The 16,396-nt window shown below is 52.0% G+C and overlaps 7 protein-coding genes across 7 annotated transcripts; 5 read left to right on the forward strand and 2 right to left on the reverse strand.

Moving 5' to 3' along the window:
* Positions 1-956: 956 nt before the first annotated feature.
* Positions 957-2,507, forward strand: BO79DRAFT_247365 (Rab family GTPase). Its single transcript, XM_025685639.1, has 2 exons — positions 957-1,252; positions 1,307-2,507. Exons 1-2 carry the CDS (start codon positions 1,207-1,209, stop codon positions 2,140-2,142), a joined length of 882 nt encoding a protein of 293 aa, XP_025536412.1. The 5' UTR covers positions 957-1,206; the 3' UTR covers positions 2,143-2,507.
* Positions 2,508-3,273: 766 nt separating this feature from the next.
* Positions 3,274-5,211, forward strand: BO79DRAFT_247366 (L-lactate dehydrogenase (cytochrome)). Its single transcript, XM_025685640.1, has 3 exons — positions 3,274-3,570; positions 3,625-3,938; positions 3,995-5,211. The coding sequence occupies exons 1-3, from the start codon at positions 3,462-3,464 to the stop codon at positions 5,072-5,074; spliced, it is 1,503 nt and encodes a 500-aa protein (XP_025536413.1). The 5' UTR covers positions 3,274-3,461; the 3' UTR covers positions 5,075-5,211.
* A 50-nt stretch (positions 5,212-5,261) lies between these two features.
* Positions 5,262-6,717, reverse strand: BO79DRAFT_200555 (metallophosphatase domain-containing protein). Its single transcript, XM_025681499.1, has one exon. The coding sequence runs from the start codon at positions 6,619-6,621 to the stop codon at positions 5,482-5,484; it is 1,140 nt and encodes a 379-aa protein (XP_025536414.1). The 5' UTR covers positions 6,622-6,717; the 3' UTR covers positions 5,262-5,481.
* Positions 6,718-8,252: 1,535 nt separating this feature from the next.
* Positions 8,253-11,066, forward strand: BO79DRAFT_210715 (serine/threonine-protein kinase). Its single transcript, XM_025682868.1, has 6 exons — positions 8,253-8,318; positions 8,390-8,823; positions 8,967-9,757; positions 9,806-9,893; positions 9,939-10,170; positions 10,221-11,066. The coding sequence occupies exons 2-6, from the start codon at positions 8,612-8,614 to the stop codon at positions 10,656-10,658; spliced, it is 1,761 nt and encodes a 586-aa protein (XP_025536415.1). The 5' UTR covers positions 8,253-8,318; positions 8,390-8,611; the 3' UTR covers positions 10,659-11,066.
* A 33-nt stretch (positions 11,067-11,099) lies between these two features.
* On the reverse strand, positions 11,100-11,746 carry BO79DRAFT_239700 (MGMT family protein; the record flags this gene model as incomplete). The annotated part of the gene is made up of 3 exons (XM_025684944.1): positions 11,601-11,746; positions 11,378-11,504; positions 11,100-11,283 (listed from the first exon to the last, which is right to left on the reverse strand). Exons 1-3 carry the CDS (start codon positions 11,713-11,715, stop codon positions 11,100-11,102), a joined length of 426 nt encoding a protein of 141 aa, XP_025536416.1. The 5' UTR covers positions 11,716-11,746.
* A 176-nt stretch (positions 11,747-11,922) lies between these two features.
* Positions 11,923-13,087, forward strand: cwc26 (putative cell cycle control protein (Cwf26)). The gene has a single exon (XM_025682869.1). The coding sequence runs from the start codon at positions 11,974-11,976 to the stop codon at positions 13,003-13,005; it is 1,032 nt and encodes a 343-aa protein (XP_025536417.1). The 5' UTR covers positions 11,923-11,973; the 3' UTR covers positions 13,006-13,087.
* A 1,700-nt stretch (positions 13,088-14,787) lies between these two features.
* BO79DRAFT_178837 (uncharacterized protein) lies at positions 14,788-16,133 on the forward strand. The gene is made up of 2 exons (XM_025679998.1): positions 14,788-15,415; positions 15,463-16,133. The coding sequence occupies exons 1-2, from the start codon at positions 15,240-15,242 to the stop codon at positions 15,839-15,841; spliced, it is 555 nt and encodes a 184-aa protein (XP_025536418.1). The 5' UTR covers positions 14,788-15,239; the 3' UTR covers positions 15,842-16,133.
* The last annotated feature ends 263 nt before the right edge of the window (positions 16,134-16,396 follow it).

Genomic DNA, 16,396 nt, shown 5'->3' on the forward strand with positions numbered 1-16,396 from the left:
CTGCGGTTATACGATATCCTTAGGTCGCTTTTATATATTACCCAGCAAGTGGAAGACATCTAAAGCAAAGAACTTCATATGATTATGATATGATTCGCTGATTCAATGCCACGCCCGATGTTCCCATCCAGACTGATATTAGCAGCGCCAGTAAGAGACATCCAGCAAATGACAGACAAATCGACCAAGTTCATTTGCTGCCATTCGATTTATTCAATCAACTGCAATACGTATGAAGCGGAATCATCGCATGGGGTCCCATAGGGATATTGCGAGTTGCGAGGTGCCGCCCGTCAGCGGAGGACCAAGTGCACGGTCGCTGATTACTTAGGCCGGACGAACTAAAGAGATACTGAAGCCACCATTGTGCACTATCAATGCTTTAGGGACGGTGGTACCATCCAGTGGCCTGTGCCCTGAATAGACCCAGACTCTTGGGACTTGCGGCTGAAAGGAAAATATATTGCGTCGGTGGACAGCAAGACCTGCTTCAACCCAACCTTTCATAACCCAGGTAATGCATGGCTGACATCCTGACAGCCGGGGTTTCCGTGAGAGAGCACGAACACGAGATAGAAAGTACTGCTAAGTGCTATAAGATTTTCAGCCTGTTGATAGAGTCTGTGGCTGAAACAATGGGGCTAGGCCAGGAAGCACGTAAGGGGCCAAGAAGGATCATGCTGAATGATTCAGCTGGGGCTGAATCATTCTTCATCGGTGACTGATTTGATTCCTCCTTCATCCTCTTCCATCCCATCTACCTGTCCTCGTTCTCCTCACTAACCCTCAGAGACATTCACTCGACAAACAAATAAGACGAACACCTGATCGGGTGGAGGTTCGTAAGTGATCGGCTGATCCGCGCACTGCCCTGTCATGCCGGCTTGAATCCATCGCTTTGGCTGGATGGCTGTGGTTAACTTGTTTCTTCCTTGAGCCTCGTTCCCGCGCCCTCCCTTTTCTTGTTTTCGCTCTTTCAACGCTGCCCTTCTCTCTCTCTCTCCCTTTTTTCCCTTCCTTCCCTCTTGTCTTTCTCCCCACGTCCCCAACCCTCTCCTCGCCTTTGTTCCAAACCTTTCTTTTCTTTTGTTCACCAAGTCCCGTCCTCAACGCCTCCTGAATCCCTCATCCGTCCGAGCGATAATTTATCCGCTGGAACATGCAAATCCAGCTCTCCGGGTACCCCACCTTAGCCTCTACCCCGCCATGAGCTCTTCTCTCGAGGCTAAAATTGTTGTCCTCGGCGCCCAAGGTCAGGTTCTCCCTCCTCTCCTCTCTCAGACTCCACCCGACTAACTCCGTCCAGGCGTCGGCAAAACCTCGCTTGTCGATCGCTATGTCAAGAACGATTTCAACCCCTCCGCTACAGCCTCGACTGTGGGCGCCTCCTTTGTGACCAAACGCGTTCTCGACAGCGCCTCCGATACCATCGTTCGACTCCAGATCTGGGACACAGCCGGCCAGGAACGTTTCCGGAGCATCTCTCGCCTCTACTACCGCGGTGCCAATGCCTGCCTTCTCTGTTACGACATCACCGACGAGCAAAGCTTCCAAGAAATGACCGGCTGGCTCGCGGAATTGAAGAAGAACCTTGTCGAAGACGACCCCATTGTGATTCACGTCGTCGGAACAAAGACCGATATTGTTACCCTTGATCCCTCTCGGCGAAAAGTCCCCTTCGAACGCACAATCGCCTACGTCGCCGAGCAGCTCTACCCAACACAAGCATCCACACCGCCCGCGACGGCCGGCTTGGGCGGGCACTCATCCAGCACACTTGCAGGCGTTGATAGCAAGCGCAGTAGTGCGTTCTGGGGCCAGGATATCGGGTGGGATTGTTGCCATGAGATTAGCGCCAAGGATGGTGAGGGTATCGAGGAGGTGTTTCGTGTCATAACGCGAAAGCTGGTCGAGCAGCGCAATAAACGGGAAGCGGGAACAAGTTCATCGCAGCGATCTTCGACAGTTTTTGATGGAACGACGTCATCTCTGACCCCTGGAAATATCGATGGGAATGGGAGCTTCCGCCTGGGGTACGGGGACAAACGCCGCAGTTGGTTGGGATTTCCGCCTAGTAGTGTTGGGGATGAATTGGAAGATATTGTGGAGGGTCCTAAGCGCAAAGGAGGACAGTGTTGCTGAGCTACTATCTCCTGCTGGTTCTGATGATCTGATGACGATGAATGTTTCGGTCTCTTATTTGTTCTGCATTTGACTTCCACGATGATGACTGACTGACTGACTGCATTATGAAGCTTGGCGGCGTTGTTTGCTTGCATTGTGCGATTTTTTGCCGCTATTTCTTTCATGCTTGACATTTATGCTGGGCATTTGCATGGGTTGTGTGCATGTGATTTGGATGATTGCAGCGTGTTGAGCATCGCTTGGTTGTTTCTTTGGTTGATTCTTGATGATAAAAGGTGCAGGCACCCTCCATTTGTATTTGAAATTCGGCTGGCGAGATATAGTAGATGGCATGATGGTTGATACTTAACATGGATGAATTTATGCAACTTGTGATTTATCTACATTTTGGTGACTGGTGTACAATGAAGAGCTCCTAACAGAAATTAAACCCCAACGGGATGAACATGATGTTGTATGCATGCAGCCAGCAAAGTACCCAATTGTCCTCAGCAATTCTCTACTAATGGCTCAGGTTTCCTGTGGCTCTCTAATCATACTCTTACTTTCAAAGGGTAATTCAGTTTGACACTGTGTCGTACAATCTTGTCAGCTGGAAATTTCTCTTTGCATATCGATATATCGAGGTCCAGATAAGCGCAATTTAGACTGATATTCTGAATGTCATCATGATCATCGTATTATTAATGCTGTAAGAACTACTCGTAGAAGCCGCCGTTGCTACTATCCTGCGCTAGGCTCGATTCCCTAGGTTGTGCATATTTTGGACTCAAGCGTCATTCCAGATCAGGCTCTTCCTGACCATTTAACATATCACCCTGATCGAACAAATCGCTCACAGGCAAACCAAGAATTAATTCATACGGTTCGTCAAAACTTCCGAACTGCCGACTCGATGGCCAGCGTAGATAAAGGTTGCCAAACAGCCGAGGTGGTCCCTGACCGAAAGCAGTCGGCCGAGAAAAAGCGCGCAGTCACCCGAAGCAAAGGGATTGAACGGTTCTGGTCCCCCCCCCGGCCTTCTTGAGCTTAACGCGATCGACCAACGACCGCCTGTCGATTTTCTGTGCCCGCCGCTCCATAGGCTTTCGCTCCCCATTAACCCGAGGTCTGGTTTGGTTGCATTTCCAACAATTAATTCAGCTTTCCTCCAACTCTCTCTCTTTCTTCCTCTCTCGGGCGATACGTCTTTTCCTTCATATACATCTCCGATCTCCTCTCCTTCTTCCGTGCAGTTCTTGTTTTCACCCTTTCTCTTCTCCTCTTCTCAATCTTCTGCCTCTCCGATCACCTCCATCCCACCCTACCACGCCACTATGAGTAAAGGCAAGCTCACAGGCGCTGCTGTCGCCGAACACAACTCCAAGGACTCGTGCTGGGTCATTGTCCATGGAAAGGCCTACGATGTGACCGAATTCCTGCCAGGTATGTATATTGTCCTCACTACTACTATATATTTCTGTTACTGACATTATCCAGAGCACCCGGGTGGCCAAAAGATTATCCTCAAGTATGCCGGCAAGGATGCGACCGAGGAGTTCGACCCCATCCACCCGCCCGACACCCTCGACAAATACCTCGATTTTTCTAAGCATCTCGGTGAAGTTGACATGACCACTGTCGAACAAGAGGAGAAGACTGCCGATCCCGAGGAGGAGGCGCGCCAGGAGCGCATCAAGTGCATGCCTTCCTTGGCGGCTTGCTACAACCTGATGGACTTTGAGACCGTTGCCCGCAGCGTGATGAAGAAGACCGCATGGGCCTACTACTCTAGCGGTGCAGACGACGAAATTGTAGGTCATGTCTCATTCGTCCTCCACCAGCATACACTAACCACAAGCCTATCTAGACTATGCGGGAAAACCACTCTGCCTTCCACAAGATTTGGTTCCGCCCCCGAGTTCTCGTTGACGTCGAGCACGTCGATTTCTCCACAACCATGCTCGGCACCAAGGTATCAGTGCCTTTCTACGTGACCGCAACCGCCCTCGGAAAGCTGGGCAACCCAGAGGGTGAAGTCGTGCTCACCCGTGCCGCACACTCCCACGATGTCATCCAGATGATTCCCACATTGGCCTCCTGCTCCTTCGACGAGATCGTCGATGCCCGTCAAGGCGACCAGGTCCAATGGCTCCAGCTCTACGTGAACAAGGACCGCAAGATCACCAAGCGCATTGTCCAGCACGCCGAAGCCCGCGGCTGCAAGGGTCTCTTCATCACCGTCGATGCCCCTCAACTCGGCCGTCGTGAGAAGGACATGCGGTCCAAGTTCTCCGACGTCGGCTCCAACGTGCAGGCCAGCGGCGGTAGCTCCGTCGACCGCTCCCAGGGCGCCGCCCGCGCCATCTCCTCCTTCATCGACCCCGCTCTGTCCTGGAAGGACATCCCCTGGTTTCAATCCATCACCAAGATGCCCATCCTCCTCAAGGGTGTCCAGTGCGTCGAGGACGTCCTCCGCGCCGTCGAAATGGGCGTGCAGGGTGTCGTCCTCTCCAACCACGGCGGTCGCCAGCTCGAGTTTGCCCGCTCCGCCATCGAAGTCCTCGCCGAGGTCATGCCCATCCTCCGCGAGCGCGGCTGGGAGAACAAGATCGAGATCTACATCGACGGCGGGATCCGTCGTGCCACCGACATGCTCAAGGCCCTCTGCCTCGGCGCCAAGGGCGTGGGTATCGGCCGTCCCTTCCTGTACGCCATGTCGGCGTACGGCCAGCCCGGCGTGGAACGCGCCATGCAGCTCCTCAAGGATGAGATGGAGATGAACATGCGTCTGATCGGCGCCACCAAGATCGACGAATTGAACCCGAGTCTGATTGACGTGCGGGGCCTGGTGGGCGGTCATCATGCCACTGTGCCGTCGGATACTCTCACCTCGGGTGCTTATGATCCTCTCCAGGCGCCTCGGTTCAGCGAGAAGGCGAAGCTGTGATTTTTGAATAGAGCATATTGTGTTTTCGAGTTTCTTGTTTTTTTCCATTGCAGGTTTGATACATATACATCACTGCATTTTGTGTATATACTATATACCCCCCGTTTTAGCCTATAAACAAGACTGTACATTTTTGGGTTTATTTACATATGGAAATCATAGTAGTAAGACATTCGTATTCATGAACCCAGCATCTTGGAATGATTCTCTTAGTCGGCCGAGCCTAATCCGGCAATTATTTACAATACCATCCCTCTGCAACCTTTCTCATCAGTTACTGCAACCACATACCCTACCCTCTCACTTCTAGACTCTTCCCTATATACAAATAAAACGACATGGAAAATAATACCATATCCCATTACCCCACCAAACCACTCAAACCAGTAATCAACCAACCAACCAGCCTACAAAACCACAACCTGCGGCTTATTCCTCAACACCCCAGAATCCCTATACATGCAAGCAGCATTAACCACCCACCCCGCATCCCTATTCTCCCCACCCCAGACCCTGGCCCAAACCACCCCCAAAACACCATACATCACCACTCTTGCCGAATCCACCAAGCCCGAGAGATCGAACAGATCCCGGAGGAACCCGAACAGGGAGCTGAACCTCGACAGACGGGCGCGGGATTTCCTCGATGCGCAGAGTCGCTCCCACGCGCGTTGGGCCTCATCGTAGAAGACGCGCTCGATGCCGTACGCGGCGTGCACGTGGCCGAAGACGTGCAGGGCGGGGCGGATGCGCCAGAGTTCGGAGAGGAGGAATGGGCAGCCGGCGGAGTAGACGGGGGAGAGGTCGAGGCGTGATTGTGGGGGTGTATGAGTGACGAGGATGTCGGTGGAGAGGGGGATGGTGTTGGACCAGGCGTCGTGGTGTGGTGGGTAGGTGAAGGCGTGTTCGGGGCCGAAGGGCACGATGGCGGGGATTTGGGGCGCGCCGTAGATGGTTAGGGTGCGGGGGCGGAGGGGAGTGGTGCTTGTTATGCTTGAGGTGGTGGTAGGTGGGAAGGTGAGGGTGATGGAGGAGTGTTGGAGGTAGTGGATGTCGTCGTTGTCGCCCCAGTCGATGCGGGGATGAGGGTCGTCGGTTAGGTAGTCGTCTAGGGAGCGGAGGGAGGCGGTTGAGGAGGAGATGGTGGCGTATGTGGAGGAGGAGGTGTTTTGAGGTGAGGCATCGTTGCGGTCTTCGGGGAGACGCGATCGCGGGTCGAAGTAGCTGTCGTGGTTGCCGCAGATGACGACTTTATGCGGGTGAGGCAGACTGCGCAGCCAGTTCACGGCGGCTTGGATTTCGCGGGCGCTGCCATCGTTGCAGAGGTCGCCGGCGTGGATGAGGAGGTCGCCGTCGGGGATGTCGGGGTATTCGAGGGTGTGGGTGTCGGAGATGCAGACGACGCGGATGGGACGGGCGTTTGGGGGTGGGAGGTGAGGAGGACCGCGGAGGTGGTTGAGGAGTTGATGGAGAGGATAGATGAGAGTTGCTAGAGGTGATGAGAGGAAGTAGTCGGGGAAAGGACGGCGATGGAAGGGGGTGGACATGGTGGAGGTGTTTTGGTATTAGGAGGGAGGAGAGAGGAAGTATAGGTGAAGGAGGAGAGGAGAGAAGAATAGTATGTGGTTATTCCATAGTAGTAGTGGTGGTGGTGGTTGTTGGCATTCAGGTTCAGGTGATTGAAGCAGCTTAACGTGGATTCATGCGCTGCTGGGCGGAGGTGGGGAGTTGCCGGCACCAATCAGAGCATTTGCACTGGTACAGCCAATTTGCGTGGGATCGATTGGGTGGTGGTGGGTTTTTCCCAGGTACAGTTTTACGAAGTAATGGGATAGTTCCTGCAATAGTATCTTTTCATAATAATACCTTGTCTTATCGAATTTCCTACAAGAGATATGGAGTAAGATATGGCCCCAAAGGTAACGCGTTATCAATATCTCAGACGGTAAGTAGTATACAAGTCTTAGTCTCGTTTTGTAGTATCAAGGGGAGGTTTTATTATGAACTTATGTTTCCTGAATCAGTTCCAGTCCATCGAGTCGGATGGTTTGAAGTCAGGCGCAAGGGGGACAGACATCACGTGCACGACGGAGGGGGAACAGAAAAAGACAGAGCCAGCAAAATGAATCATCGACTCCGCAAAAGAAAGCTGGACAAGACGGACACTAAGCAAGTAGTCTCGCATCTTCCTGTCTTTCCTCCTCCGGGACTCGGCTGGAGCAAGGCGATCGGACGCTTATCCACTGGGCCGTGAAAGTGACATCAAGTCTAGATCCTGTGTCCCACTCCAGTCAGACAGAGAGGATTGATTGATTGATTCCATGTACTTTGCCTCTCGCTCGTGTCTCATGCCGGTCGCTATCCCTTCCAGCATCGGTAAATTCCCCCAGACTGCTGGTCCACGTTTTCCCCTCGATCGCATCCATGCCACGCGCATACTATTTCATATTTGACAGTGTCATAAGGTGCCTGAATCCATGTAGGACGAAGTGCGGGTTGTAGTAGTAGTAGTAGTAGTAGTGTCTTGTCTCTGTTTCCGTACCCGTTTATTACACCGTAGCCCTGGCTGGGGATGTAGACAGACAATGAAACCTCTCCTCCTTGCCCTCCATCCATCTATCCCTCGGATGACACTGTTTTGTCCCTTTCAACGGTTCAAGTCCATTGTCCAGCCCAAAGAGCATCTCTTCCAAAAAGCATGAGGTCCCCTAACGTTGACCGATGTATATGCTTGAGCCTGAAGACTTTACTCAGGCCCAACTGGGTGAATCGATCCATAGCCCATTCATGATTTGCCACATGTGTGGGTGGTCAACAACTAACTCTTCTTCGTCTTCTCTTCTTCATCTACGCTTGCGGACATTCCTTGTCGATCTCCATCATCAATCTTTCACGTCCCTTCTATCCATTCCTGTGGTCCTTTCCTCTTCCCCCCCCCCCCTTTGGACTTTCAACTGAGTGAAATTCAAGGGTTGTGAGATTTACCGGATCTACGAGTAGTGATCAGCCCCTCGTTGCATTGCTCCTCCTGCTCCATCCATCGTGTTCAATCGCCCCGTCTATATCGTTTGCGTCATCCGCCCAGCCCCAGTCATCTGCACTGGTTTCATAGTAGTATTAGGCTTTCATTTCCATGTTCTGGAGTCCATGTTGGCCATTCTTTGAAATTACTCGATTGTGAACACCACCACCATCCTCCCGGTGCACAATCTCCTATACTCTTATCCCCGATTCCCCTCCTCAGGTGAGTAAGTGTCTGCTGCTTCTGGCATTGGCGTTTTTGTGGGCGCTGCTGAACCCAAACCAACCCCTCAGATTCGCACAACCAAAAGCCGGCCAAACCAAACCAAGTCCAGCGCCAACCCGCCTTCTCCTCCGCTGTCGCCGCCGCCGGCCACCACCACCAACTGCATTTACTTACTCCAGCTGAATCCTGTCGCTACGAGACGCCCGTCATCCACTCCTTCTGCTCTGCATCTCCCTTCTTTGACCCCCCAAGTTATTTTCCGATCCGATCGGTCGCAATTCTTTGGCATCATGGATGGGGTTGATATCACCAAGGCCGTTCTCAATAAAGGGAAGCAAATGGCGAGTAGTGTCGCTGCCTCCGCTACCAATGGCAATGGCGGTAAGAAGAGAAGAAAAGGGACCGACTTAAAGCCGATCGTCACCAACGAAGCCGCCACGCTTGGAGTCGACCCAGCGACCACCACCACCACCACCACCACCACTTCCACTACCACTGAGGGGTATGGCTTTTACCCTTTCTTTCTTTTTCTAGATTCCTTTTCCCTGCTTGCCCGTGTTTTCTTTGCTCCCTTCCTCCCGCCTTTCTCTTTCTTTTGGTTTTCCCCGCCACATCCTGATTCTTTCTAACCGCCATGAGTGGCAGGGTTCCCGCATACGGCGTCCCACCATCGCGCTCGTCCTCTTCATCCTCTGGCGAAGAACTCGAGACCACCGCCGAGGAAGAGGACTCGGAAGACTACTGCAAGGGTGGTTACCACCCGGTCTCCGTCGGTGAAACCTACAACAATGGTCGATATGTGGTCGTGCGCAAGCTAGGGTGGGGTCACTTTTCGACCGTCTGGTTGTCCCGCGATACCACAACTGGGAAGCATGTCGCCCTCAAAGTCGTCCGCTCCGCTGCCCACTACACCGAAACTGCCATCGATGAAATCAAGCTGTTGAACCGCATCGTCCAAGCCAAACCCTCTCACCCCGGTCGCAAACATGTCGTCAGTCTGCTGGACTCGTTTGAGCACAAGGGCCCCAACGGAGTCCATGTGTGTATGGTGTTTGAAGTGCTGGGAGAAAATTTGCTCGGGTTGATCAAGCGATGGAACCACCGCGGTATCCCCATGGCCTTGGTGAAACAGATCACAAAACAAGTGCTGCTTGGATTGGACTACCTTCATCGGGAGTGTGGTATCATCCACACGGATCTGAAGCCGGAGAACGTGCTGATCGAGATCGGCGACGTGGAGCAGATCGTGAAGACATACGTCAAAGAAGAGGCGAAGAAGGAGCAGAAGGAAGACAATCGCAATGGTCGGCGACGGCGCCGGACCCTGATCACTGGGAGTCAACCGCTGCCGAGTCCGCTCAATACCAGCTTCGACTTTAAGCACAGTTCGCAAAACTCCCACAGCAGTCTTAGTCAGATGGTCAGCGAGTCGTCTGGTATGTACCGTCGCCTCATCATTGCTACGAAATTGCTGACTGGTCTAGTGACTCCCAATGCAGAAAGTACATCGATGAAGGAGATGCTCGGAATCAAGGACGATGATGAGAAGCAGAAGCAAAGGGAAAAGACTGCGTATGTTATCTTCTCTTGCCTGAGGGATATGGCTAATGATTACAGTGATTTGCTGGAACGGGAGGTATCGGGCATTTCGCTCGACAAGTCTCAGTCGAGCGAAGAGCAAGAGCCGGAATGTGATATAATCTCCGTGAAAATTGCCGATTTGGGCAATGCCTGCTGGGTCGGCCATCATTTCACCAACGACATTCAAACGCGACAGTACCGTTCGCCTGAAGTTATCCTGGGCTCGAAATGGGGCGCGAGCACAGATATTTGGAGCATGGCTTGCATGGTATGTCCGATAGACCCGTCAGTCGACTGGAATCTAATCAATTGCTGCAGGTATTCGAACTTATCACTGGCGACTATCTTTTCGATCCGCAATCAGGTACCAAGTATGGTAAAGACGACGATCACATCGCGCAGATCATTGAGCTTCTGGGACCGTTCCCGAAGTCTCTCTGTCTCTCGGGCAAGTGGTCGCAGGAGATTTTCAACCGCAAAGGCGAACTGCGCAACATCCACCGGTTACGCCACTGGGCCCTGCCGGATGTGCTGCGGGAGAAGTATCATTTCTCGGTCGAGGAAAGCATGCGCATCAGCGAGTTCCTGCTGCCAATGCTCGAAGTGTCCCCGGAGCGGCGCGCCAATGCCGGCGGCATGGCATCCCATGAATGGATGCGGGATACACCCGGTATGGACGGGATTGATCTGGGCATAACGCCCGGCAGCCGCGGCGAGGGCATTGACGGATGGGCGATGGAAGTGAAACGGAGATAAACAAAAGTACATTTAGGCATGAGGACTCCTGACCACAAGCGTCAGCCGAGTCGGGTGACGAGTTTCCTTGTTTCTGTTACCGTGCGGCGGACCTCTTTATACTCTACTACCATTTCTTTTTGGCTGCGTTGGCCCGTTCACTGGATGTTTATGATTGCCTTGAACATGATGCTTGCATGCGCACTGCCCTCCCCGACCCCTTTCTTTTCCTTCTGTCCGATTTCTCTCTCAACTTTTCCACTTATAGAGTCGCGAGCTTACCATCCTATCCTACTTATTTCCTTGTCCGTGTCTGGTGCCATGTTTGATACATGCTCCCGCTGCTGATCTGATGGGGGGGAAGCATGGGCCGAAAATGGGATCTATCCGAGGGGAACTGTAGATACTGTGTGCATGAATGGAAGTCACTGTTCTTATACCATTTGAATAGTCAACCGTAGCCTAACTACCACCCTCCTCCCCATCATCATGATGATCACCATCATCACTATCCTCACTAGGCAAAACATCCGGAAACCACCCATACCGTCCAAAATCCACATACCACTCCCCCATACTATCCTCCTCCACCTCCACCCCTTCCCCGCGTAACGCTTCCGCCTGTCTCTCCGCACTCCCTGGTTCCCTACAGTACATACAATACACATATCAGCATCGCCACTACACCACCACCCCCCCAAGAAATGTCAAAGAATAAGAAGAATAAGGGTACGACAAACCGATGCGAAATCATCCCCCTTGCATTAATAACCCTCTGCCACGGCACATTCCCCGAATGAAAGTAGTTGTCTGTTTCTGCGCCGGGGAGATACTTTAGGCTGATTCCTACTTGGCGGGGGCGTTTTGCTAATCCCATTGTCATTATCGTATCATAAATATGTGGAGTTACTGAATGGTGGGATGGGGGATGTGGGATTGAAAGGTGGGTATGGGCATACATACGATATCCTAATAACGTCGCGATATGGCCGTAGGTTGTTACTCTTCCGCGAGGGATCTCTTGCACGGCGGAGTAGACGGCGTTGATGAAGTGGTCGGCTTCGTCGGTGCGGGGCATTGCTATTTCTATTTCATGTTTTTGGTTTATATTATGGTGTATATAGATATGGTGTGTATGTATATAGGTATGAAGTGAGAGTGGATGTAGACGGTATATGTTATTGCCTAAGGCATAAACTACATCACTGGGGTAGTAGCAGTTAGCTTACCCGGAAAATCCCTCGTCCGATTATCAGATACCGACCTTTCAACTTACTACTACACTACTTCCTCACTTACCCACCTACCGCCCACCCAAATATACACACACTACAAAATGTCCTCCCTAGCAGACTACCTCGCGAAAAACTACCTAAACGCGGACCCCGCCCCCGACCGTCCTAAGAAGAAACGCAAGAAGAACAGCTCCAAAACCACCGACTCCACACCCACCGGACTCATCATCGCCGACGACGACCCGCCTGATCTCCGCTCCGCGGGCAACAATCTCCTTAATGATGACGAGGACGCGCCGTCGATAGTCAGTGGTGCTCGGACGGGCGAGTTCCGACGGAAGAAGACCTCCGGGTGGAAGACTCTTACACCGGGTGGTACTGAGCAAGACGCGGCGGATAAGATATTAGCGGATGCGATAGCGGAGAGGGAGGAACGGCGGCGTGAACAAGGGGGTGGTGATGAAGATGATGATGATGCGCCGGTTGTGGAGGGAATGGAGGAAGATGATGAGGAAGATGGAGGGGTGAAGATGGAGTCCGGGGCGCGGGCGGGATTACAAACTGCGGCGCAGACGGCGGCGATGGTCGCTGCGCAGGAGAGGAAGAAGAAGGCGGATGCGGCGAAGTATAAGGAGTCGGCGTTGGGGGAGAAAGCGCAGGAGACGATTTATCGTGATGCGAGTGGACGGATTATTAATGTGGCGTTGAAGAGGGCGGAGGCGAGACGGGCGGAGGAGGAGAAGAAGGCGAAGGAAGAGGAGGCCAAGGAGGCGCTGATGGGTGATGTGCAGAGGAGGGAGAGGGAGGAGAGGAAGCAGCAGTTGAGGGATGTGAGGGCTATGCCGTTGGCGAGGACGGCGGAGGATGAAGAGCTGAATGATGAGTTGAAGGGGAAGTTGAGGTGGAATGATCCGGCTGCGCAGTTCTTGACCAGTGCTAAGGAGGGAGGGACGAGTCGGACGGGCAAGCCGTTGTATAAGGGGGGGTTTGCGCCGAATCGGTATGGTATTCGTCCTGGACATCGGTGGGATGGGGTGGATCGGGGGAATGGGTTTGAGAAGGAGTGGTTCTTGGCTAGGAATCGGAAGGGGAGGTTGGAGGCGCTGGATTATCAGTGGCAGATGGATGAGTAGTGTATTGTATTATGGTATGGTGTTGCTTTGTACTTTGGGATTGGCATCTGGTGCTGGACGCTGGATGGGTAGTATAGTAATATGGATTGCATGCATGGTGGTGTTTTGCCGGAAAAATACATTCTTCGTTTACTATGTTTGATATCTACATTTCCTGGTGTAAGGCTCGATCTTGAATTATGCCTGAAGTAATTGTGCTTGGTGTGTACTAAAAGAGAGACCTTGAAAAGACGTGATCTGGACAATATAGTACCTCGGCTATATTGGTGCTTTACTCCGTAAGCCTACCTAGCCGCCCCCAATGCATGTTGAGATTATCAGGAAGATAGCCCAGCCAATAATGAGAGCATTAGTATGAATCATGATGATACTGCCTCAGCTTGCACTTTGTCCAACATAACTCTGGATTATGACACATGCCAAGTGACTTTTACAAGACCATCAATCCACAATGCTGTGGACTACTCAGGAAGGCATATTATTCTTTGGTATATTCTTTTGATGTATCTTACTGTGGTAGGTAAGTGTCATAGAAGTCGGGGACTATTCTAGGATCTGCTCTAGACGCCAGGCTATGACTCAATCTGCTACTGCCAGGCTGAGAGTGGGGTACTGGCAGTCTAGATGTCGAGGCTGTGTCTCATATTGAGTATGCCTTAGCAGGATGGTATTACGACATCTACTAGGTACTCAGTAGAGGGTATAGCCTTGTATGTGCATTATTACCAGTAGATAGTTGCCAGTATTATACATGGCATTAATGGAAGTTGAATACTGACACAAAGGAGATAATTACCTAACCTAATGCACAATAATCATTGGATGCTCAACAATACGAGCCAAGCCAACTACTAGACAGGAGTATTTCCTTTTTACATCCCGTCTAATCAGTCTATCAGTCCATCAGCAGCAAACAACATTCCAGCTGATGTCACAATCTTATTGACTAAGCTGCATACATCACATTACCTCCATCGCAAGTGACTGGCGCAGCCATCAAGTCAGCTGCCCGCCCTAACTACGGTCAGATCGCAGATGGCTTCGGAGCATGGGATCACCCGCTCAGCAGGACAAGCCCCCCCGATAACAGGAAATGTCACGGGTAACCACGAGCAGAGGCGATTGGCAGATGCAGGGTTTGATTTACGGCGGCATTTTCCTTGTCCCAGACAGAGACTCCGATCCAGAGGAACCGATCCATTCAGCATGGCAATCAATTACCGTGCCATCCTTGACAAGTGACGTTCCAGATCGACCACAACGTGCCTGAGGCAGTGGATCACATCTCATGCAGTTGGCCCTATTGTTGGAGGGATCTTCCTTTCCCATTCAGCATTGGAAAATGAATCAACCGGCAAGTTCCAACTTTCCCAGAGGCTGGAATTCTGGTATCTTGCGCGTTTAACCTCGGGAATCGATTGAACTACTTAGTGAGAAGCAGAGTGAGGGGGCGCTAAACCGTGGGTCGAGAAGTGGCGCTCGGGGGATCGGCAGCAGCAGGAGCAGCAGCAACGATAACAATCCAGGGGGGAATAGTCTAGTAACTGCCGCGCCGGATTGATAGCTGATTTCCCACCCCTCCGATAGTAGAGATAGTCTTTCTTCCTTGGATTAGGTAAATAGCTAGTAGGCTACAGGTTACAGGCTACGATGACGATAGATGATTCCCAACAGATGACCTGCCATAATCAGCATCGCCTCGCGCGGACCCCGTGCTGCCTATTTAGTCTTCCCCCCTCGGAGCGCGTGCGGTTGGAGATAGTAGTTATATCTTCCCCTGGATGACGAGCTCACCCCCAAGGTGTCACTTTGTTGCCTCTTTTCTGTCCTCTTCTCGACTTGCTCAGAGAAGGGTCTCCTTGTCGGATCTCTTTATTACTCATTTCCCCATCATTGTGAGAGTCTACCGTGCACATTTGCCGCTCGACATCCTCGGGTCGTCGATGACTGGAAGCCCAGCCGGGGCCTCTTTATGACTCAGACCAAAGACGCCCTGTAACCTCTCTTGTTTATTGTTTATCGGAGATTTTTGGTTCGCGGGTCTGCTTTAGTATTCAGTCTTTTGTCCACCGCTCTCGCCTCAATTTCCTGGCTTTATATTCCCCTGTTCCAGAAATCCCTCAATAACAAAGGCAAGCGCCACCCATCACCCCGAGTGTGGTTTACCTATTCCTCGTATATATCTGAGACTATCTTCTCCCGCATCCGTCGACTCCAAACTGTCCTCTCCAGTCATGTCTGACACCTTGCTTGATATCCGTCGTGCTGGCGTTGAGGCCAAAAGGGCTCACGACCACAAGGCCAAGTGGGCGTACGGCAGCCGTTCTACCCTGCCTCGTTATAGCCAAGCTGTCCACTCTCATGTCTTGCACAAGGCTAGGCCGAGGTTGCCAGCTACTCATTACACAACGTATGTTTCCGTGCCTGACAACTAGAAATGTCGCTGACAGCCGCTAGCTTGACACGCCAGATGCGGTTCCAGCGAAAGGCTGAAACCAACCATCATCTCAGCGACGCCAAGATCGCCCTGCGCGCTGACGTCCGTGAGGCTCTCGACAGTGGAACGTCGGATTCTTCCAGCGATGATATCGATGACCCTGCTGCGGCGGAGAAGATTATCGATGATGCTGAGGGGAAGGATACGCTGCGTGACTATGATGTGGCGGGCCAGACTATACTCTCTGATGCTGTGAGCAAGGCTGTCGAGAAGTTCGAAACGAAGGAGACAGAGCGGATTGTCAAGGAGTACGAGATGATCTCTTATGAGGGTGAGACAGCCCTGGGCTACATGGCTGACGACGATGACTTTGAGCTGGTCGATCGGATCAAGCTATGACACGTCTGTTGCTTCCTCTTCTCATTTGTGCTTTTGGCGTCGATATCCCTAACCACAGTCCTTGATTCTGGCGTTGGACACAGACTGATCACTGATTCATTTTGACATTTCTGCATGTTGTACATCACTTCGCGCCTGCTTCCAGTCACTCGTTCTGTTGTGATCGTCACGCGGAGGAAGTCCGGGGTTGCTTGTCCTCTTCTGTTTCTCAGCGTTCATTAATGATCCCCACTGTAGTATTGCTTAGACCGAATATACTATCCCAGCAATGGAATCATGTTTATCATGACAGAAACAACATTTCATGAACACTTTTTAAAGGAAGAGGGTAGTCTGGTGGGGAATAAAAGGTTAAGCGGGCGCGACCGACGAGTCGCAACGGGAGTCCGGGGTGATGGCCCCCCCCGCAAATGCCATGCCATTGTGCTAATTGGATTAGTCCCTTAATTGTGCTGTTCGAATGGAAGTAGCCAGCCATTCATTCGATTGGCGATCATAATTACTGATTGTCAGGCTATTAATAGGACAACCGCGACCGTGAGGTGCATCTGGGCG

This window comes from Aspergillus costaricaensis (assembly GCF_003184835.1).
Source record: "Aspergillus costaricaensis CBS 115574 unplaced genomic scaffold BO79scaffold_30, whole genome shotgun sequence".
Taxonomy (NCBI): Eukaryota; Fungi; Ascomycota; class Eurotiomycetes; order Eurotiales; family Aspergillaceae; genus Aspergillus; species Aspergillus costaricensis.